Below are 24,776 nucleotides of genomic sequence, written 5' to 3'. Positions count from 1 at the left end.
CACATCTGCTTTTTCTAAAATACAGGTTGAGCCTCTCCAATTTGGTACTCTCTCATCTGGCAACATTTGCAATCCAACATTAGTTTAGTTAATTGGATGACCACTTATCATGGGTGTGGCCAAATTTCTGGTGGTTCCATAAAGTTTGTTTCCAGCCACCACTCCTGGCTCTCAGTGTTCTGTGCTGTTATTTAGCTCTAATTTAAACTTAAATGTCTTCTAAGAGCCCAGTAAGCAGTGGAAGTGTTGATAATGCTGCTAGACAATATTGACCTCCTGTGGTCAGGAAAATTCTCTTGTTCAGCATTGGTCAGGTCCCAAAAGGAGAGAGAGGTTCAACCTGTATCTATTTTTTGTCTCTTTACTGCACTAAACTTCTCCCAGAACACACTTTTTAAAGTATTCCTTAAATCATTTCACATTATTTAAGTTAGTTATGTAACATGGAGGATAAAACTGGAGAACCACAGTGGTAAATCAGGACCATTAATTGCACTACTGGTAATGATACTAAATTATTGCTGTTGGAAGTTGCTGCATAGGGTAAAAGTTGTAACGAAAAGTTAAGGAACTGGGTATATCTTCTTGAAAAAAGAAAGATGACTCAATGAAATAAACTTTACAAACCAGAATTAGTAATTTCATTTGTCATACATATGCATACACTGAATTCTGAGCTATTTATAACTTTACAAATGATGACCAACACCTTTTATTTAACCAGGAAGTAAATTGTCAAGGAACAAAGAATGAGAGTTCACTTGTATAAAGCAAATTATTTTAATTCCAATCATTTTACTCTTGGAATTTTTCTGTTCCAATTGACAAAAAACAAAAGTGATCTTTCTATAATGACATTCCCACATACCAGTCTCATGTGAGAAATGATGGCTACTTAAGAAAAAAGTGTGTGTACACAGTGGCTGAAAGCTTTTATAAGAACAAGATACCTCTTATAAAAACTCTGCCATAGTGAAGGATATGTTATTTTTTTAAATTCAGACTCCCTTCATAAACTATATAATACAACATTTCCTGATAGCCTAATCATAATTTATTTTAATAACACGGAACAGCTCAAGACAACATTACAGTGGTTACTACAGAAGAATATAATGAACTCAACAAACCCTCCAACCTGATCACAAAAAACTATAGTTCTCAAAGATATGTTTTGTCACATGCCAGAAACTTCTGTTACATGGGCTATGCTAAATCTGTTTACTGGAATTATTACGGTAGAATCTAGAGGCCTCAAGCAAGATCAGAGACAGATTATGTGAGATACCAAAAACAGAAAGAGATGCATTCTAGCCTGAAGAGTTTACAGCCTAACTAGACAGAGAAAAATGGAGAAACGACCAGTCTTTCCCAAAGCCATACAGTGGGTAGCAGCAGAAAACAGAATGAAAACAGTCTTCTGAATCCTAATCCAGCACCATCTTTAATACATCACATATAAAATTAACTCTTTTACTTTTTACAGAAAATTGTGAACTTAAATGAAAAGTTTCCAAGATTTTCCCCAAAATTATACACTTGACCCTTTTCCAATAGTGCAATTATATTTCCATTTATCCTGTCACGATGCATGTCTTAAAAATGCAGCATTATTTAAAATATAAACACCCAAGATTTAGCATCGCCTTAGGATGCTTTCCTACAGAATGAAGATTCATGTTCTCTGCAGCTAATACTTGGTCTACGAAACACTTTGCAGAACACACACATAGGCTGCATCTACACCACAAAACTAACTTTGAAGCAACTTCAAAGTTGAGCGTATACACACACACACACACACACACACACACCCTACTTCAACATTAACTTTGAAGTAAGAGAAAAAAATGTGTGTAGACTCTCTGCTGGCTACTTCGATGCAGTGCCTAACTTCAAAGTTAGTTCCTAGTGCAGATGCACCCTGAGTAGGTTATCAAGATACCTTCTCATAGTGTCTCCATATGGTTTTCCACCAGCAGTATGCATTACTCTATTACAACTGTGCCACAACCGCTGCTATAGTTCAAATACCATTTTAGAAAACTGCATTTCCAGGAGACTATAAAAAAACTGTAGGCTGAAACAATGATGTACAAGTTGAATATTGTACCAAGAAATACAGGTTTACTAATGCTCGTGGCAATTGTGTACCTAAAAAAAAAACCTCTCTGAAATATTCAATTTCTTTTATATACCTAAAATCTTAGCTGATATTAAGTATTTTTGTACATTAAAATTTCAAACACTTGCCTTTGAAGACTTTTTCCATTTATGCATATTTGATGAAGTATTTTAAAGTAATATCATGATTCATAGATGATCATAGTACTAACTGGGTTTATTCACATATGAGATGTCACGTTGATTATGCCGGACAAGTATCAGAGAGGTAGCCATGTTAGTCTGTAGCTTCGAGAACAAGTCTTGTGGCACCTTATAGACTAACAGATATTTTGGAGCATAAGCTTTCGTGGGGCAAAGACCTGCTTCACCAGATGCATGAGTGGGGAGGTTGTTTCACAGAGGTATTTAAAGTGTGGAGTCCCAGTAAGAGGGAGGGCCAGAGCTGACAAGGTCTATTCAGCAAGGTGGAAATGGCCCTGTATCAACAGCATTATCAAAAGAGGAAAAAACAGGTCAGATCAGACAGGGGGGAGGAGGGGGGGGGAAAAAAAAAAAAAAAAAAAAAAAAAATCAGCGGCAGATTTAAGGGTGACAGTTCTGAAAACAAAACAAAACAAAAATTCAAAAGCCAAATGGAGAGAGAAATCTGAGCTGCAATTTATTTGAAAATTTGACTCTATTAACCAAAAATATCTGTTAGTCCATAAAGGTGACAAGACTTGTTGTTCTCGAAGCTACAGACTAACACGGCTACCTCTCTGATACTGACCAGCTTATGTGTATTGACTTTCTTGATGTCTGCTCTGCGTCCATTTATTCTTTAGCAAAGGTTTTGCCCAGTCTGTCCAATATACATTGTGTCAGGGCATTGCTGGCACATAATGGCATATATAATGTTGCTGAAAGTACATGAGAATGTGCCTTTGATCTTGCAGTGAACATGGTTAGGTCCATTGATGGTATCCTCAGAATAAATGTGGACAAAGTTGGCATCTAGGTTTGTTGCAAGGAAAAGTTCCAGGATTCATATTACAGTGGTGTAGCCTGTGATTGTTAGTGAGACTCTCTCAGGGCAGGAGGCTGTCTCTAGGAAAGGACAGGCCTGTCACCTAGAATCTTCTGGAGTGTAGCATTCTGATCCAGAATAGATTGTAGATTTTTAATGATGCATTGCAGGGGTTTGAGTTGGGAGCAAAAGGTGATGACAAGTGGTGTTCTGTTGTTGATCTTCTTGGAGTAGCTGATTTCTAGGTATTCATCCAGCCCTGTCAATTTGATTTTTTACTTCTCCTGATGGGTAATTCAGTTTTATAAATGTTTGGTAGAGGGCTTGTAGTATTCAGTCTGTCAGTAGGATCAGAGCAGATGTCATTGTATCTAAAGGCTTGACTGTTAACGATGGATCGCGTGGCATGAACTGTATAGAAGGCATGCAGGTAAGTGTAGCAGTAGGTGGGTATGGAGGCATGTAGGTAAGTGTAGCAGTTAGTGAGTTTCCAGTAAAAGGTGGTATTGATGTGGCTATCAGTGATTTGTACTGTGGTATCCAGGAAATGTATTTCTTGTGTGCAATAGTCAAGGCTGAGACTGATGGTAGAATGCAGGTTGTTAAAATCTCTGTGGAATTCTTCCAGAGTCTCTTTACCATGGGTCCAAAGTATAAAGGTGGCATCAAAGCAGCTTAAGTAGAGGCAGCTTAACAGTGGATGAGAGCTAAAGAATCGCTGTTCTAAGTCATCCATAAAAAATGTTAGCATAGTTTTGACAGGCTATACAGGTCATTAGCAATGGTCCCTCTAATTTCTCCACCCATGAATAAATTTTTGTTACGTGCACCTATGTATGAGCAGACATGTGTCACCAACAGAAATACATGCTGCTTGCTGTAGGTGTTTTGCTAATTAGGTGAGTGGCAGCTGAATCTCTTCTGGGCATGAGCTTACAGGGAACACTGGTGATATGGCATGTTCCTGCTTCCTCAAACGGAAGAGCACAAGTCTTTGGAATTAGGTTTCTGGTGTGCACACACATTTGAGTTTGAAATTTGTAGTTTGCAAATATTTGTATTTGTTTTAAATTTGTTGTTTCCATGACCGCTCCTGCCAATAAACCTACTATGGGAGTCACAGAAAAACACAAACATAACTAAAATTAATTCACTGTTTTTATTTGAGAAAAATGTTTATGGAGGACTTTTTAAAAAAAAAAAAAATGTATTCACAAAATTTGTATGCACGTACAGGTTCTTTTGGCTCCAGGTAGGTCTTCCAGGGCTCAATTTCATGCGGCTAATAGGCACACACGAAATGGAAATATCAGGGTCAACAGTCAACCCCTATTTTCCTCAATATCGCGAAGAGTAAGCAAGGTTGAGGGGAGAGTTTCTCCCATCGACCTCCCTCTGTGAGAATGGCCAGGTACGCCAATTTTAGATAAGTTAATTCCAGCTCTGCAACTTGCAACTGCAATAGCATGAACTGCATATCTACAACTAACTTTTAGGTTTAGTGCTGACCTGGCCTCTGTTTGGACATTAGGGAGCATTTTACTAAAACTTTCGGGGGCAGTGGAATGGGACCCATGTTGTGCTCTTGGCAAAACAGAATGCTCAGGCCTGCCTCACTCCAGTGTTGTACAACGGTGCTTGACTGCTTTCCACCATCTTGTGGGTGCAAAGCTAAAGTGTGTTTTATGGTTGGAAAGAGCCTTTGGAAGAGAAAGAACTGTCCTCAGGTAAACTATTACTACTCTAAAACATATTAGCACATTGTCCAGTGGGTTTTTACATACAATACCTCACGCCGACACACCGAAATTAATCAAGGAAACTGGTGTCTCCCTGCCACAAGTTCCCTGTGCCAGTAGCTTCAGGAGCCTGGGGTGGAGCTTTGTTCTATAGTTTTACAAGTTTGCATTTTTGGTCCTGTTCCAAGAATGTCACAGCCACTCCTCTGTCAGCTTTCTACATTCTGGCACCAAAGATTAAACAAATGAACAAACAAAAAATGAAGGCTGAAACTCTAAGCACTGCTTTACAGCTGTGGGTAAGCTTGGTATTAAAATGCTGATACCAGAAATAAGGTAGCTGTTATGGTAGTTTATGCAAATTACGTGATCCAAAACCCTATTCATGTTCATTGTTCCTCACTGGCCCAATTACAGCAGTGAGAACTAGATTCAGAACACTTTTCTGACACACTTTTGTGATGGACCAGTTAGGTCTAAGCCAGGGGTCAGCAACCCCTGCCCTTCCTCCCTCATTCAGCCAGAAGCTTACTCAAAGCCATGCCACCATATGTATTAACAACAAACACAAGCTAATGCTACCAACCATCACCTAAACAGTAAATCTCTGTGTCTTAATTTATTAATGAAGCTGTTGTAAGTAGGGCTATTAAAAAGTATCACTGTTATTGGGAAAAGTTTTGCACAGAGAGGGCTCATCAGGTAAGCCCCCTTCATCAATGATAGGAAGATATGCAGAGTGGTGGCCTTCCTAGGTAACAATTACTTCTACTGGTCTTGATTATAAACAAGCTTTTATTAAGCATAAACAGCATGATTTAAATGGTAGTAAGTGAAAACTGACAGATCAAAGTAAAAGTTACTGGAATGAAATGAAAATAAAACACATAGCTAGTTCTAACTTTCCTAAGAGACTTGCAGTTTACAGATTCTTACCCTCAAGTGCAGTTCTCATGTCAAGTAAAAATCTTCCAGCCAGAGCTGCTCTCTTCTTTCACAGTTCTTTGTTTCTTCTTAGGGTATGTTATGCAAATTCCATAGTACACAGAAGACAAAAAGCTGGTGGCTTCCTATTGCTTAAGAGGATTTATACATAGGGCAGGAAATATTTGTTCTACCACTCCCCATCCATAGAAAAACACTGGATCAAAACAGGTCTCAGTACTAGGTGGTATGATCACATGTCTTTCTAGCACCAACCACCCATTAGGCTTACAAACAAGGCTATTTACCAGTGGTTAATTTGATCACCCAGTTATTTGGATTGGGACAGGACTAATGGCTATCATTAGCACATTTAAAACAGATATTTCATCTCTTCAACTTTACATATAAGAATACGTGTACCAAAACAGAATATACAGATTCAGCAAACTGAAACATTAAAATTGATAGGTTACATGAGGTGTTTTGTCCAAAGCAGCTGATTTATGCATATTTATATTAATAAGCCAATTGTCATAAAGCATGGGGAGTCTTACATAATATTAATACTTGTTTGAAAAAAATGTGAAAAATTACTAGTATTCACTTGCACAACAGTGACATAGTCCTTGCTATGAAATCTGTCAGCTGCTGTTCTCACAAAGTAGAGCTGTGTAATAAATGTAGAACAGAAAAGCATTCTGGGTAGTCATATAAACCTGTCCTAAATATATTTTGATTCCTCTTAAGGTCATGCCTGGATAGGTATTCATAATTTCAGATCCAAACGTGCCAAATTTCAGAGCCAGATCAGCTCAAATCCATCTCCATTTTAACATCCAGCTGTAGGGGAAGTAGGCTCTACCATAATTTCGCTAGCGACCGACAACGGAGCTAAAGTGCATCAGAGCTATGCCAGGCAGAGATCACCTAAGACAGCATGTTTTGTTTCTGTGTTTTTGAAAACATGACAGAAGTGTGTCTACTTCCACACAGACAAATCAAGGTATCCCGGAACCTGATTCAACAAACAAATTTAAACTGTGTTTATGCACAATTCTCAAGTGCACTTGTAAAACCTACATAAACAGGACCTAGTTATTTTAAGTCCTTCTAGAGATGAAAATTCTGAAGCCAACTAGGATGCCTGAAGTACTTGTTTTCCATAAATATGCTATAGGTCTGATTCTGATCTCGTGCTTCCTTGAAACTTTAGCTTTCAGTTTTACATCTGTGTAACAATTTATTTCAGTGAAGTTACTCCTGATTTATACTGGTGTAAGTACAATCAGAATCAGGTTCTGAATGTTCTTCAGAAAACACAGCTGTTTTATAATAGTGCCAGCGGTCAAAACTTGGGGAACAAAGTGCAATGTCTAGACAGTGCCTATTCATCTGTCTCAAGCACACTGAATGAGTGTGCTTTGGGAGGTTTTGCCCTCTTTTAGCCATCACTCCTTTTTGAGTGTTGTTGTGAAATTTAGCAGCCATGGATACACAATTTCAGTCATTATTTTGTGCATTTGGTGGCTTTCTGCACTCCAAAGTGATGGTGAGTTTATTAAATTTTAAAGATCTGATATTTTATGGAAAATCAGTTACTAGCAAAGTTCACTGTAAGCACAATTATGAACATTCACATAGGTCCCCATTATAGAAATGAAATAAAAAATTTTTGTCCCAAAGATATGATAGTCTACAATCAGATAAAACACAGGAAACAAAAGGTAGTAAGGCACAGAAAGGAACAGAAGTGGAGCCTTCTGGTGAAAAAGCAAGGAAAAATGGTAAGATTTTCAGAACCAATACACCTGAACTTCTGTACTCTAGGTGTTCCTAATTCAGAAACACCAGTGGTACAGAGATCAGAGCAGCTCTGCATTCTGCCAAGCCCTCTCCCCACAGCTGGAGACATGAGTAGCTTCTCTCTGCTAAATGTCTAAATGCAGTAGGGAGCCATACCTGGGAGCAGCAGGGGACGTGGACCTTCATGTGCCCCCAGGGGCAGGGCACCAGGTAAGCGCTCTACCCCTCCCCCTCATGCTCAGACCATGCAGTGCCCTCCCTGGCCCAGCAAATTTTTAACTTGGCATATCCTCTTCAAGTATATTTATAATTTTACATTTAATGACCTTTCTGCTTATGCAGCGCACACTTGCTCACATCATTTTTAGTTTATATTTACTTGGGTAAATTTCAGGTGGTAGCTCAAGAGTCCTCAGAGTAGTATGAGTGAGCACAGCCTAGTACATTGGCTGCTGACTGCAATAAGAGAAATGGGCTCGATCCCTGGCTCAGCCACTGTTTTGCTGGGTGTTCTTGGGTAAATCATGTCTCTCTCTCTGATTCTCTTCATCTGTAAAATGGAGATAAAAATACAGGCTGACCCTCTTTGCCTGGCACCCTTGGGAACTGACTGGTGCCGGACAAATTTGCTGGACAACAGGAGGTCAATATTTTCTGGCACATTACCAACACTTCACCGTTTACTGGCCTTTTAGAAGACATTTAGGGTAAATTGCAGCTAAACAACAGCACAGAACACTGACAACCAGGGAAACTTGGCAATGCCTATAGTAAGTGGTCAGCTGGCTAACTAATATCATGCTGGATTAGAGTTTTCTGGATGAAAGAGTTCCAGATTAGACTTTGATATCTGGGGATCAAAAACACTACATAGAACATACACAGTCTGTGCGATTAAAACACAAGAAATTTCTAAGCCAGGATTCAGATCTTTTAATGGTTTCATTCTATTTGTATCATATGGTAAAAATGTCTATCATTTTTTCTTTGTACATAAAAGGCCAATTGTCCCCTTTGATGTAAGTTCAAATACTAAAAGCAATAAAGAGAAGTACAGAAAGGTTGTCATTTCCATCTTACACAGAAACTGGACCAATTTTGGTCTTGTTACTCTGATCTTCTAGGGGTTCATGCCGCCAAGCTGTTATGCATTTTTATGTGAAATCCAGCAATACACTTAACACATAACCAAATGGTTTACCTAATTGGGACACAATATCAAGTACTGAGTACCTTGCAGGGTTGAACCCTGAATTAATCTGTGCTCAGTTATACATGTAAACTGGAGTAATTCAGGGTTCAACCCTGCAAGGTACTCAGTACTTGATATTGTGTCCCAATCCAGTAAAGCATTTGAGCATGTGCTTATTAAGTGCGTTGCTCAGACTGTGGGCAGAGTCAGAATCTCTATTCATGGTTCGTATTTTAATAACTTACAATTTGATTTGGCCAGGACTGATCGGTTGACTTGCTTTAAATTATTTAGCTTCTGGTTCTCAGTGCAAATATACACCTGGAAAAGGATGACTTAGCAGGGACATGATAGCAGTTTTCAAGTACCTAAGATAGTTACAAGGAGGAGGAAGAAAAATTGTTCTCCTTGGCCTCTGAGGATAAGACAAGGAACAACAGGCTTAAACTGCAGCAAGGGAGGTTTAGTTTGGGCATTAGGAAAAACTTCTTAACTGTCAGGGTGGTTAGGGAAGGCAAAGGGAAGTTGGAGATATTAAGAGCAGGTTAGACAGACATCTATTGAGGATGGTGTAGATGGTGCTTGGTCCTGCCCTGAAGGTCGGGGACTGGTCTCAATGACCTCTCGAGGTCCCATCCAGTTCTAGTGTTCTATTTATCCTACCAGAAAAATAAAGAATGTGTATGTATGGAGGGAAAATGCCATTTTGAGAGTAATACAAATTCTTTCCTATCCCACATTCTATCATCCGGAACTCAAATGACCAGCATTTTAAGCTTAAGTAAATTTTAGTTACATTTTCCATAAATACAGTATGATGAAAGTAAATACAAATATAGAAAATACAGTATAAGTTTAGTGTACAATACTACTGTTGTTCATAAATAAAGTACTCTGCATATGTTTTTGTTTGTTTCTTCATATCTTATCTTGTTTTCTTTACTGTTATGCATTGCTAAGTATACCTCTCTATTATCCAGACAACTTGAACAAACAGCAACCTCCTGGTCCTGGGGCTGCAGGATATGGAAAAGTTTACTGTAGTTATGAACTATTATGTAACATTTCCAGCACTAGTAAACTATGTACATAAAACCAGTTCTGAAATTAGTATGGTAATACTAATTACATTATACTAGCAAATATTTTTATTTTATTTATATTTCCATATTTGTTATTTTCCATTATTGATTTTAGAAGCATTACATCAATCCTGCTTCGCTTTTCCTTTAGGGAAAGATTTAGGAAGTGTGGATTTGTAAATAGTTAAATATAAAAGAATGTAATATGATCAGGTCATCTTAAGCTTCACTTTTTTTTGTCCAAGATCCATATACTTCAAACACTGAAGTATCTGAATGACTTTGCTCATGTCAATAACCCTACTGATATCAATGGGACTATTACAGTATTACACATTAGTCACGTTCAAAGATATTTACAAGCCTAAAAAGAAAGAGGACTGGTTTGCATGGAAAAACAGTAGAGAATTATCCATCTGATGTGAGTACCTATGCAGTTAATCATAACCTCTTCTTTCTGAGCATCCTTCAGTTTGTAGTTTGATGTACGAGAATTGCAAATCAATATAATCAGACATCACCACATAACAAAAGAGCTACTCCCATTCCCTGCTATCACCCTCTTAGACAAACAATAGAACACTATTCAAATTACTGCTTGCAAACATAGTAACCGAGACACCAAGATAGGCTCGTTAGTGAAAGAGGGATGCTTTCACAAATCACCATGGTGCACAGGTCATATTTATTGATCTCCTATCAAGCGACTCCTACATCAGTAATCATGGTAAGCCCGAACTGCACAAAAGAGATCCTTTTCATTGAGTGATGTAGCTCCCCAACTGCCTCTAAATTACACAGCATGGGCTTCTGAAGTCATTCCCCCTTCCCACCCCACCAGATTTTCTGTCTGAGAAGCTAAACCACTCAAAGATACATTTCACAACACATCTTGAACCTCTCTAATCTGGAACTCTCATCTGGCAACATCCATAATGCAGCATAATTTCAGTTAGCTAGATATTCACTCATCACGGGTATGACCAAGTTTCCTGTGGTCCTGTAAAGTTTGTTCACAGCCACCAGCCCTGACTCTCACTGTTCTGTTATTTAGCTGTAATTTACCCCTAAATGTCTTCTTAGAGTGCAGCAAGCAGTAGAAGTGTTGGTAATGCTGCTAGACAAACACTGACCTCCCATGGTCCAGCACATTTTCCTCATCCAACACTGGTCAGGTCCTGAGGGTGCCAGTTTAGAGAAATTGCACCTGTACCAAACTTCCTTCGTCAGCCAAAACTTACCACCACCACCACTTAAAAGTTTACAAAACACACAATTCCAAATACTTAATCAACCTAATTAAATTTACTAACAGTGCTCAATCAGCTTTCAGAAGTCACTCGAACTTGTCTTCCTGTAACAGGAGTACTAGTCATCATGAGATAGTATGTCTATTTTTGATGTAAAAATAACAAAAAGCCCTGTGGCATCTTATAGACTAGTAGATTTTTGGAGCATAATTTTTTGTGGGTAAAGACCCACTTTGTCAGATGCATGTCGATGGATTTTCAGTCCATACAGTTAAATACTGTGCTTTGCATGGTGACAGGTATCAGAGGGATAGCCATGTTAGTCTGTATCTTCAGTGAAAAGTCCTGTGACACTTACAGACTAATAAATTTTTTGGAGCATAAGCTTTTGTGAGCAAAGACCCACGTAGTCAGATGCATGACATAAGGTGCCACAGGACTTCTCGTTTTTGCAGATACAGACTAACACGACTACCCCTGTGATATTTTTCTCTCTCAATAATTTATCCTGGGGCTCAGTTGTCTGGACCTGCTGCAACTGTTACAAAACTGAGAAGGCCTCAGGCAAGACAAGGAACTCAGTACCCCTTACTTTCTTCCCATCTCAAAGCAGAAGAAAGTGTCTTTGGTTCCTCCTCAGTGTGTGTCAGTATGATAGTATTTACCAAGACCTTTAGGACAATGGCAATAAATGGTTTATGGTCATTTCAGTTAACCCTGCTCTCCGATTTAAAAAAAAAAAAAAAGAGAGAGAGATGAAACCTTTTACATGGATGGGTTAGGGCCATAGCCTCCCCCTTTAGTTGAAAATACCAATAGTCAGATTTTGTTAGTACCTGCAATGCATAAAACCTTCATCTCCAGTTTTGACCATCCTGCTGTGAACACCCTTCTTAGAGTGGCCCATGAACATCACAGTTTTGCACATACCATAACAGTACTCCAGAACATGGCCTCTTTATCACCCTTAGTTTTTCAAACCCTTCATTAAGGATGGGATTCTATGTACACACTGGACATCTGTGTACAGTTGTGTTCTCAGGTTGCTCGTTTGAGTACAGTAAACCCTCGAAATGCGTGATTGCTAGCTCAGCACAACTCAAACTCCTGTTCCTCCCGGCCCTGGCTCACCCCACCCCCAGCTCAGCCCCCCGCAGGGCCGCATGGCCCTGGCTCAGGTCCACCCCCCAGGCCTCCCTAAGCCACCACCAGGCTTAACCCTCCCCAAATGCCCACAACCCCAAACCAAAGACTTACCTTTCAAAAGGCGGTCCAGATGCTCCTGCTGCTGTCTTGGCAGCAGAATGTGCAAAAAAGCTGCCCCCCTCGATTTACATGAAATTCAAGTTATGCAAGGGTGTGTGGGAACACAACCCTCACTTAACTCAAAGGACTACTGCAGATATTTCCCTACACAGGCCACCATTCCATGGAACCTATGTAACCCTGTCTTATCTGCTGAGGCAGGCATGTTGATGACGACCTCCACCAGCGTTTGCTTCCCATGTAGGTATGTTATTTCTGTTACAAAGAATTTACATTTTTGTTTATGTAATTTTAGCTAAGAAACACTTGCTGTTTCTCAAGCTCCCAGTACCTCTGGTCATGCACATCTACTATTTTTCAGATCAGAACATTTGTATAGATCTTAGTGCACACTAATATGAAACACTTGCTATATTATCCAGCCTAACATCGTGGAACAAAACACATACCAAAGGGCAGCATGTGGAAAGGCATTCTGAACATGCACAGTTGTGCAGAACATCTTCTAGCAATAGGTAGCAGATTACTGACACATCCAGCATAGAAAACTATCTGGCATCATCCATGCTCTCAAAATTTCTTCCATCAGAGGTAGTAGAAAACGTTCTCTTTCTACATGTTTGTTTAGGTCTACACCTGAGTGAGGGAGTTCATCTTTTTTCCACTCTTCAGTGACCAACAAGTGTACCCACTCTTTCAGGTATCAGAGGTGTAGCCATGCTAGCCTGTATATACAGAAACAACAAGCAGTCCTGTGACACCTTGTAAACTAACAGATTTTTTTGTATCATGAGCTTTCATGGGCAAAGACCCACTTCATCAGATGCATTCTTTCACTCTCAGTTCTTCCTCTCATTCTAATTACCAGAAATACAAGCTTGTGAACCTGTTTTTAGCTTCTGCATTAAGTAAAAGGGAAACTTTCATAGATGTGTGAACTGTGGGGCAATTGGGGTCTTTCACCAGTACTCTGTACTCATTGGAGAGCTTCCTTATCTCCTGGAAGAGGTCCTCAAACTCAATTTATTTTTGTTTCCTGCTCCACCAAAGAGTGCACCTCTTGATGAGACCAAGGATTTGACATGCCTAACTCAATATTTTTTTCCATGGCAACTATTATGCATTTTATCTTTTCAGTATGTTGTTTACCCATATGTCTAGTTAACACCCTCCTTTAGTGTGGATGAACTCACTGTGGTAAGCCCTGAATTTTTCCTGTTTATCCTCCCCACCCAAGATTTCTCCTTTAGCACTAACAACATTCTTTCTGGCAACTCATTGGCATTAGCACAAGTCTCCAAATGAAAAATTAATAGATTACCAATTTGCATTCTGGCAGTCAGCCCATTCACCTTCTGCTGCAATGTTATCCATTGTTTCTATGAAAATCTCCACTGAGCTAGCAGTGATGTCATTCTCGTTCTACACTTTTGCTGATGCTGGCATGCTCTTCTAAAGTGACATAATCTCTTGCATTTCTCACATCTTTTTCCATAGGTCAGGTATTCTCTTGGTTGGCACAGCATGTGCAGCTCCATGTGCTGTTTGGTTATCTCGGTGTTTGAGTAGCATGCTTCTTTCTGCCTCAGGTATCTTTTCTAGCGGGATTTTGTAATCTCAGAGTACAGCTCATGCTACATAAAACTTCGTTCTGGATGAGGGGTCTGCCGTTGCTTGGCAAACTCCTGCCTTGTCAAGGTCTCCCTAAAATCTCTCGGAATTTTTTGTGCCAGATTCCAATCACACACTGGTCTCTTGACAGGGACTCAGCCTTTCAAAACAGCAAGACTGCTCTGCTCAGCTTTAGATCAACTGCAATGTTTCTACAGTTTCACTTTCTAGTTGTACCCTCTGATTTAAAATAGCTCTCGTATATTTAATTTATGTGGAGTAACCCTCAAAATTTTGAAATACAGTTTCATAGTCAGCCAGTCTCATCTGCCAGAGTTAACCGGAAACTGTTAAACAACTCAAGTGTATCAAAAACCTGCCCCTTTCAGAAAAAAGTCAGCCTCCTCAGTGTCTGCCTTTTTAGTGGCACTCTTTACTTACAGGGAGAGAGTGAGGCACTATTGAAAACTCTTCCAGTTACCTTCCATGTATCCAAAGAGTTTCATTTCTGGGGGAGCTTTAAGCTCCTCCACTCGAATTATTTCTATTTACTCTCAGCAGCACAGCATTCTGAAATCACTCTGGGCCCACAGTGCTAAAGGAGGGCTGCTCTATTCAGTGTAGTGCGCCACACAATTGCCTTTGCATACCAACTTCTGCAGTGCCCCTGGCTCCAGACTTCAGCCTGAGTAGTTAAGCCACTTAAAGGTACAGTTTTCAATACCATATACTACACTTTCATCAGAGTGGTCTTAGATTAATTCATGAGCTGCATCTGCAGCAAATTTTCAGAAAAGGTCCTTTTCTAACTAGGTAGAATGTAAGTGAATCAGAAAGTCTTCCAGTCAGAACAAATATAGGATAAGAATAAATAAACCCAAATGAAGACAACAACTTCCCTGTGCATGTGGATGTAAAAATGAAACTGATACCTTACGTATGCAGTCCATTTTATCTCCTGATGTCAAATACTTTACAAAAGCAGTTAATAACAAGATCATTACAGCTGATGATGCAACTGTTGACCTTAAATCGTTTTGTGGTCACCAGGAGGATGATTTTACCAAGTGTTTAATATTTGTCCACATTAAGATTCCTAACACATGCATACCCTACTGTATTTTTAAAACCCCTTCAACTTCCTGGCAATCCCTCAGTCAAGATCGTTTTGGTTCCCCTGCTAAACCAATGAGGTTTTCAATACCACTCGAAGCTGCACAGGACACTACTGTTAAGAGACGAAATTTTCAGCAAGATTTTGTATGACTCCAGTTTTTACGCACCTGACTTGTAAACATCTGTGCTTAATTTCAGATAGCTGAGCTGTGGGTTCTCAGTGCTACTGTAAATCAGGCACAAGTTTGGGGCACCCTGCTGACACACAAGGTGTATTCTCATGAATATAGAGAGAGGCTCTAGATGCACATAAAGGTCCATCTAGGCTGAAGCATAAATGGGGCTGAAGATATTCTCATTCACTTCACTCGGTGCAGGATTGGGGCCCTTGCAGAAGGCTCATGACACTTAGGCTACGTCTACACTACAGAGATCTTTAGAAAGAAGCCCTCCTGGAAGATCTCATCCGAGAGAACTTATTTTGAAAGAGTGCATCCACACACAAAAAAAAGCAGATCGAAAGAGTGATCTGCTCCTTCAAAAGAGAGCATTCACAGTCCCTGCTCTTTTGAAAGAATGGGCCGGGAATCGAAGAAAATCAGGCCCCATGAGGGCTGCTCTTTCAAAAGACGAGCCCTGTAGAGCAGTTACAAACTTTTTCTTCCTTTTCTTTCTTTCGCTTTCAAAAGGGGGCACTCTTCCGAAATGGGAACACAAGAGTGATTGCTAAAGGAGCGCCGCATTCTCTTTCTTTCTATTTGCTTTCAAAGAACACTTTTGTGTGTGTAGACGCTCCATGGGATCTTTCTAAAGAACCCCCTTCTTTTGAAAAATCTTTAAGACCTTGCTCGTGTAGACACAGCCAAAGAGAAAAGCGAGAGAATTCTTGTGAATTTGCAGTCTGAGCTGGAGACCACACCACAGGGAATTTATTACAGCCTCCAGGCTCATTTCGGGCAACACAGTCAACTTAAACTTTCAGACCTATCTTCTACTCTGGTGACTGGTAACACATCAGATTAAGATATCTGAAAGAGGTTAGAGGGGAATTTTTTCCACCTCAATTGTTTAATTTGTGCAATTGATAACACTTTGCATATAATCTGTTTCACTTGCATAGTCATTTCCCTGTCTAGGTCTTTCACGGTACCAGAGGAGAGGCAAAGCATAATACAATTGCATAAACGTGATTGCAGAAACCACAAAAACTGTCAGGGAGATTCAGGGCAAAGTAATACATGAACCTACTTTTAACGCTCAAGTGTCAAGAGATTTCAAGCTGGAACAGTTCTATTAATATTTCCTTTTACTCTGACATTAAATCATCTGTCCATTGTGCAAAAGAAGAGTACATACTAAGCGGCTGTGGGAGAGCATATTCACAACACTGGAACAAAAGCAGAGCACTCTGCAAAGGGAACTATGCAGGAGTGAAGAGACGAAATGTAGCCCACAGGCATCTGGAGTTTTAGCTAAAGCGCCACTGACTTCAACAAACTTTGGACTGGGCCCAAACTGGAAAAAAGGGATAGTGGAACTCCAAACCTCTCCATGCCTAGAACATGCTACGTGCCACTTCCTTCTAGAAAGCTTGGATCCTCTGCTCTCTGTGGCCCATGGAAGACTCATCTCCCTCTGAGTCCAAACAGGTGCTTTACCCACTGGATAGCCTAAGTCAGCAACAGGCAAGGTAGGCTGGTGTATTGGCCACATGTGCCCCCCCTTCACCTCAGTGGTTATAACAAGAATGTTATAACAAAGACAGTCTCCCTGGGTAGGGCAGTTTTGTCCACTGCACCTTTGCACCTAGGATATGTAGAGTGTGCTGGTTGAAACACGGTGCTGTCATTGGATATGGAAGGAATGCAACAGCTCTTACTGTCAATGTTGTGTGCAACCAGGACACCCCTCACTTCACGTGTCTTTGATTTACATGCATGCCACTTCAGAAATACTGGTAAGGGAAAAAATCCTGCGTGGATGGAAACCAGCAGAAACTCACAAGCCACACACATGCCACACGAGCACAGGTTGCCCATCACTGGCTTAAGTGGTTAAGAGCCCCTGCAGTCCACTACATCACAGGTAAATTTTAAGTTATACACAGAAAGGCTGGTGCAAGATCACATTCTCCCCACCAAAACAATGCAGAAATCCCTACCCTTTCCACCAAGCATTAAGCTGACACCCCCTTTAAACTCTGCTTCAATTGGTAGCCCCCCCAATAATTAATTCCATGGAATCTCTGGAGCTCACAACAGGCTAGAGAGATCTACTCTGCCTAACAAGATTGGATAGTATCAAAACAAAACAGCAGTCCTGTAGCGCTTGAAAGACTATCAAAATAATTTATTAGGTGATGGGCTTTCCTGGGACATACCCACTTCGTCAGACCTAGCCTTCCCAGAACAGACTCAATCTATAAAGCACAAAGATCCAAAAATTGTTATCAAGGTTGGCAAATAAGATGGGGAGGGGGGAGTTAAGTGTTCAGTCAAACACCAAAGCATGTGAAAGAGTCCTTATAATGGGGCACGAAAGTGCTGTCAATTCAGATTGAATATTAACAAAGAGGTAGCCCTGTTAATTTGTATTCTAGCAAACCAAACCAAACCAGCAGCCCTGGAGCACTTTAATGACAAACCAAATGATTTATTCGGTGATGGGATTTCGTGGGACAGACCCGCTTCAGATCTGGGTCCGTCCCAGGAAAGCTCATCAACTAATCAAGCGTTTGGTTAACCTTTAAAGTCCTCCAGGACCGCTGGTGTGGTGCCTTTTTTTTTTTTAAGGTGCCAATGAAAAGTCACGTCCTCCCATGGCACAAACCCCAAAGTCCACACCTGGGACCCTGCTCTAGCAGCCATCCAAAGGGGTAAGCGGCTACCAGGTGCACTGCGTCCACAGTTGGTCACCTTGAGACCTACTCGTCCCCTGGAGGGCCCCCATCCCCGTCCCTCCTGCGGTGCCAAGGGCCACACTGGAGAGAACCTCCAGCGCTCATCCAGCCCCACCCCACGCAGGCACCCGGCACCACTTCGCGCAGCGCCCGAAACGGCGGGGTGCTGGCTGGAGGTGTCCCTCCTGTGCAGGCCGGGCGAGGACGCGCCGGGCCACCGGCGGGAAGGGGCGCTCACCTGGGAATGCACCTGGCCTCGTCCCCCAGCCGCCGCTCAAAGTCCCGCCAGGGCAGGTTGGGCCCTGCCTCGTCCTGCTCCAGCGGCTCCCCGCCGCTGCCCCGCCTGGCCCCGCGGAACCCGCGGGCGAACTCTTGGAAGCTGATGGACCCGTCGCGGTCCGCGTCGAGCCGCTGGAAAATGGCCTCGGCCTCAGCCGGTCGCACGCGCAGCTCGGCGCACAGCGAGGCGAACTCCTCCCGCTCGATGCGGCCCGAGCCGCGCACGTCGCAGGCCACGAAGAGGGAGCGGAGCCGGCCCAGCTCGTCCCCCTCCTCGCCCTCCATGGCCGGCGGCGGCGGCGGCGGCGGCGCCTCGCGCTCCACTCCGCCCGCGGCCCAGCCTGCCGCGCCACTTGCCCGGGGCGCCGGCTCCGCCCCTCGCCAGGTCCGCCGAGCTCCCGGCTCGCCCCGCCCAGCCACTCCCGCGCGGCACGCGGCAGCGTCCCCCAGAGCGGGCCAGGCTCCCCTCTGCCGCCGGGTGGGACTCAGGCAAGAGCCTTTGCGCCCCCTGCAGGAGCTCTGAGCCGGGAGCGAGCTAGTGCTGATCGCCTTTCGCGTGGGCTTGCAAAGGTTTTTATTCGGGAGCAAAACGTGAAAGGGGCTGTTCCAGACGCTTCCTTGGCAAGTCTTCAGGCCGCAGGTCCCGTGGCTCCTGGGGTTCTCTGCAGGCTGGTAGTAAGCGCTCAGGTTGGTTATGCGTTGTAGGTGGTGTACGCACTGCAGAGCTCCTTCGAAAGAGCCCTCCCCCGCCCCGAAGATCTCTTCTGAAAGTGTGTCTGCACACAGCAAAGCAGATCGAAAGAGCGATCTGCTCTTTTGAAAGCGTGTCTGGAGAGCCGTCGCTCTTTTGACAGAACGGGCCAGGGACCAAAAGATCAGGTGCTGTGAGGACTGCTCTTTTGGGGAAGCAAGTGCTTGAGGAGCATCTAAATACATTTTCTTTCTTAAGAAGCTTTCAAAGGGGGCACTCTTCCTGGCACAGGAAAGGAAGTGTGATTTTGTAAGGGGCAGCACATTCTTTTGGTTTAATTCAAAAGAACACTTTTTATGTGTAGGTGCTCCCTGGGATCTTTGGAAAGAGCCTCCTTCTTTTGAAAAATCTTGAAAGACCTTGCTAGTGTACATGCAGCCTCTCTGCTTTGTTCACATCCATGTCCTTTCCTCTGCTTCAGCATTAAGTCCCCAGCTATCATTGAGGCAGTCTATGCTGCAGGATTTTTCAGAAATAACTTATTTTGATGTTCAAACATTAAAATAATTTCTGAAAAGTGTTCTCACTTCAAGAACTTTTCAAAGTTGAGCTGTCACACTTCAAAATAAGATCAATGATGGGTTGCCTCCCTAGAGGCTAATTAAGTCATAATTACCACTGCTTAGTACATACTGAGTCGATTTCAAAATTGCAGGTGGATGGGGTGATGAAAATTGTTTGTTTTAGTGGAGTTGCTATGTCGAGTTAAACACCCTGTTATTCCACAATAACAAGCTTTGCAGTGTATATGCAAGGGGTCCCCCACCCCAGGAAATAGGGTTTTTTTTTCCCTGAAGGGTGGAAAAAAAGTGTAGACATACCTTCCGTGTTTTAGTTGAAGGAGGAAAAGGGTCATAAAGAGCATTGTCTGAAGACCACTAAAGTCAACTGGGGTCTGTTTCTTATTGGAAGTATTTCCTACAGAATTGCGTTTAGAATAGTTTAAGAATGGTCTGGTCTCGTGTATTGTGATCCAGCTACAATGGCAAATGATCCAAATGGAAGAGGATCAAATTAAAATGTCAAACCAACAGAAAGTTACATCAGTGAAAGTTTATTGTTCCACACAATGACTTCTGCAGAGGCTAATGGATCCAGAAACAAAAAAAAAAAAAATGTCAGTGATCTTGTTTACTGTAGACAGACCTGCCAATGGGAGAAAGGGACAGACAAGGGAGCCTGTTGTTCTGTGACCCAGCAATTCAAATGAGCCTGGGGCTCCCTGTTGCTGATACTACAGAAGCTAGAGCCCCAAGCCTCTTTGAATCGCTGCTGGAGCACCAGAGCACGGCACCAGGCTCGGCACCAGGCTCTGAGCCCCGACCTGCTCTTCCAACCAAGGTCTCACCCCTTCTGGAGACGCAGAGCTGGGCCCCATTCACACTTTGCTCCAGGACCTTACTGAGGGTAAACCAGACATGGCCAATGTCATTGAGGTGTAAACTTAATTTCACTGAGGGTAAGGCCGATTAACATTAGTAACTTAGATCAATATAGATAGTGTTCAGAGATTTAAAAACTCCATATCCTTAGTATGGCCCCGCAGATCCCTTGGAGAAACGTGCTGCTATAGTTCTGAACTAAAACTTTCACTCTGCAGCACACAGGAATTGCTATGTTCTTGAAATGATCTGTAACTAGGGGGTCTGTCAGAATTTGTGTTCTGTGATAAATCTCAGTAGGCCCCTCGAGTGATCCAAACCACTTAGATGTTATTATAGGTTGACTGATTTCTTGTTGTATTATGCTTTGTATCAGGATTCGAGGAACCAACTTCAGTCTCCCCAGAAGCAGCTGAGATGACCTCAGAAGTGGGTTGGAAGAACAAGTTTTGTGTTTTTGTCTGTCTACACAGGGTTATGTGAGATTATGTACAATACATGTACAATGTAATAACACCCATAGAGTACATATGACCCAAGATTTAGCCCTCTGTACTGCAGCAAAATCTTCCTAACTAGAACAAACGCAGTCTTGCTTCCTCCATGTTCTTATATGAAGGGTGATCCACTGACTATTGACATAAGTCAGCACACCATAAAAAGAAAGAGCACTCGCTGACACTAAGGCTATGTCTGCACTTGCCCCCCACTTTCGAAAGGGGGATGCTAATGAGACACTTCAGGATAGACTATATGTGGTTATAGGAATAAGAGGATTTCGAAGTGTGTGGGGTCCTTTCAAAAAGGACCCCATGTAGAAGAGCCCTGTGTGATCGAAAGCGACACTTTTGAAGTGCTGTGGCTGCCATTATGCTAATGAGGCACTCCATATTCATTGCAGCACCTCATTAGCATCCCCCTTTCGAAAGGGGGGGTGCTAGTGTAGACCCTGTCTAATAGAAGAATGCTTTAAGACAGACTGTTGTTCTGCCTTCCAAAGAAAACACATTTATTTTGCTTATGCCTGTCAGACCTTTAATAGCAGGAATTTCTAGCCACTGGATTTCGTTGTTGACAACCTACTGAGCTGAAATATTTCATTTGTTCAATTTCCTTCACCACACAGTGATATCTCAACCTCATAATGAATATGTGCACCTGATCTTGTTTGCCTTTGTTGCCACACACTGCTTACTAGGTTGGACTTCTTGGTAATCTTGTACCCAGGACATGGTCAGGTTCACTTCTTTGCAGTTGCATGTCTCTGGAGGCATGGTGTACCATGGATGTGCCACCACCCAGGCCACATCTACACTACAGTGATCTTTCAAAAGATGATGATCTGGAAGAACTTCTTTTGAAAGAGCACATCCATGATCAAAAGAGCAATCTGCTCTTTTGAAAGAGAGCATCCACACAGCCCTTGCTCTTTTGAAGGAACATGCCAAGGGTTGAAACGTCTGCCCCCATGAGGACCGCTCTTTCAAACAAGGGGCCTCCCCGACTGTCTACACACACTTTCTTCTGAAAGAATCTTTTGGGAAAAGGCACTCTTCCTCATTTGAGAGGGGAAAAGGGCCTCTGGAAGACGCACTGCATTCTTTCCAAAGGAATTTGAAAGCGTGCATTTGTGTGTGGACACTCTGCTTGTTCTTTCAGAAGAGGGCCTGATTTTCCGAAAGGACTTGCTAGTGTAGACGTGGCCATAGAGTATAACTGGACGTTGCTTTCCTGAGAGAATACATATATATTTAGCCCCTTATTAGTCCCGATTTTGTACATTCTTCGTCCCAGCCCTTCCATATGTTGCCTTTTGCTGTTTTCCTCTTCATTAGATTTTCACCTTTTTAGGCTAGGGATTACTACTTTCTTTGTTTCGTAAAGCACCATGAACATCTAAGATCATATACATAATAAACAGCAGTACAAGATATTCCCACCTCGCTCTGCAATAGTGTGACCCAGAGTCTTTTGAAAGCAATGGGAGTCTTTCTACTAACTTCAGGAGGCTTTGGAGCAGGGCCTGAAAGGAATATTTGCAAGAACCATGTGTAACCCTAACATTCACTCCAAATTCTGCCTTAATTTTTTGAACACAACCCTTTCTGTAGTCAGTGATTGTAATTGGGGACAGAATATGGCCTTTTTTGCTTTTGTTTCCTTCAATACTATGTGAGTTTTTATTTTGCTCATTCAGCTCAAGCAACAAGATGAAATCTGGTGTCATTTAGCACTGCCAGGGAAAACATATATCCCCCAAAACAGATGGTACCTACATTATTATATAATCAACCAGTTTCAACCTATTCTTTCCTGGCACTATGTTTCTAATCAGAGAGTTCCCTGTACCATTCAAACAATCTGACACAGATACAGCAAAACAAATCATGATTCATTTTATGGGCTGTAAAGAGGAGGTGTTGAGGGCAGGATTCCCAAAAGGACATGGCAAAACAGGTTTTGTTCTGAAATTATGCACCTATTGTTAGGAGAATGTGTCATCTTGAGTCCAGTTCTAGCCTAATTTAATATTCAAAAACAAAATCTTTCTTCTATGGCCTCGTAAGCGTAGTTTTCACCCAGGAGACAGAAGCCGCCACATGAATTAAATAGGTAGATACCAAGGTTACAGCCATCTTAGAAATACCAAGGATATAATTTTCAGTGCCCTTTTGTCTCTGTACAAAAATTTACTCCACCCGTACTTCAAAACCAGTTTCTGCACCAGAAAATTTATGGTTAAATAAGATAGCAGCAGGGTACAAAATCATGCTGAGTGAGCCTGTGTGTGAATACAGAGTCCCTAACATAATATAACAATCTAAAATACTGTTTGACCAGAACCTGAAGTGTACAGATGGCATAAAATTGGCTTCATGGGTGCTGTGTTAGACACAGTCTAAACTCAGTATAAAAGAGTAACTTCTGAAGTGGTAAACTGTGCTTTTTGCCACTACATATCAGATAAGTTAATCAGTTACATTATGAGGAGAAACAAGGAGCCCACTCATTTCGGTTGCAGCTGTGATAGTAAGGTTGTATTGCATTGCCTGTCAGAAATGGGAAAGACGAAAAGAGACTTATTTAATCAGCGTTCCCGAGAATAAATTCCCCACCCCTCAGTGGCATGCACAAGGGCATCCTAATCAAAGTTACCAGTCCTGGTATTCCTTGCAGCTCCCAGACCCAATCTCTTTGCCTAGCCAGTTCCAGTCTCCCAGCTCCAAGTCTCAGCCTCCCTCAGAACCCCTGCATCCAGGCCCAGTATCTCTCGCCATACCACTGCCAGCCTGTGTTCTAGGCCCATTGTTCTTCTTTTCCACCACTGATCCAACTTTTGTGTTCTCTACATTCAGATCAGGCAGCTTTTTCCTCTCTACTACCTGGTCATTTACGGCACAGGAGAGACAGTCTTCCCAATCTCATTTCAGGTTCAGGACCCATCATGGCCCAAAGCAGCCAGGGAACTGTGATAATTATTAACTGCATGGGCAACCTTAATTCTGGTATTGCCTAACTTTTGACTACTCAGCTTTGCAACCTTAATAATGTTCTTTTCATGTAGTTGTGTGTGAGTAAATATATATTCTGCCATTAAAACTTTGCATTATCAGCCTATGACCAGATACTGTATAACCCCATTACCTGTTTGTTGTTTCCTCTTTGTTTTATTTTTGACTGTTTAAACTCTTTGAAACAAACCATCATTTGTTTGCAAAGCAACAACCAGATTACAGGGACAAGAAACAGTAAAACACCCAAAAGGCCTTGCTGTGAATAAAATGCACGTGCATACATAACAGCTATCTCAATTCACCAAAAACAATTATGTTAAATGTTAGGCAGCAATGCTCTTCTATGCACAAGGACACAGAAAAAATATCACAACCTTAAGTCTGTCCCTACTTACATTTTCTTGGACTTACATGCATACATATAACCTTTTCCTACCAACTTCTTTGCACTGGAAGTTGGGTGTGCTGGGAGGGGTGTTTTTGCTAACAGTGATGATGAAAAACTGGCATCCTTAGAAGGGCAGAATTAAGATGTAGGTAAGTAATTTGTGGTATACAGTAATGTTGTAGAGAGGTCTTCAGGCCATGCTGTTGTTCCCATTTTGATAGCCATCTTCCATTTCTCTTCTCTTTTCTAATGATTTAATGGGATTTGCAGGGGCTTACACAAGATTTCAAAGTTGTTCTCCACAGAATACTAAATGGCGTATATAATTCAGCATGCACAGTCACTACATCTAAATTTAGTGGAAGTAATGCTTCTATGCCAACTGCAAACACTGTCTTCCACTGGAGCTTACACAAACTCTGTAACATATACCATCGTATACA

The 24,776-nt window shown here is 41.9% G+C and overlaps 1 protein-coding gene across 1 annotated transcript in view; it reads right to left on the bottom strand.

The window, feature by feature from the left end:
• Window positions 1-18,659, bottom strand: part of RASEF (RAS and EF-hand domain containing) — a 58,522-nt gene extending 39,863 nt beyond the window's left edge. The window contains exon 1 of the mRNA XM_074994064.1: window positions 18,257-18,659. Within this exon, the coding sequence (XP_074850165.1) occupies window positions 18,257-18,582 (326 nt within the window). The 5' untranslated portion in view covers window positions 18,583-18,659. The remainder of the gene's footprint in view (window positions 1-18,256) is intronic.
• Between the last annotated feature and the right edge of the window lie 6,117 nt (window positions 18,660-24,776).

This window comes from Carettochelys insculpta, chromosome 5 (assembly GCF_033958435.1).
Source record: "Carettochelys insculpta isolate YL-2023 chromosome 5, ASM3395843v1, whole genome shotgun sequence".
Taxonomy (NCBI): domain Eukaryota; kingdom Metazoa; phylum Chordata; order Testudines; family Carettochelyidae; genus Carettochelys; species Carettochelys insculpta.
This window is presented reverse-complemented; position numbering and strand designations above follow the sequence as displayed.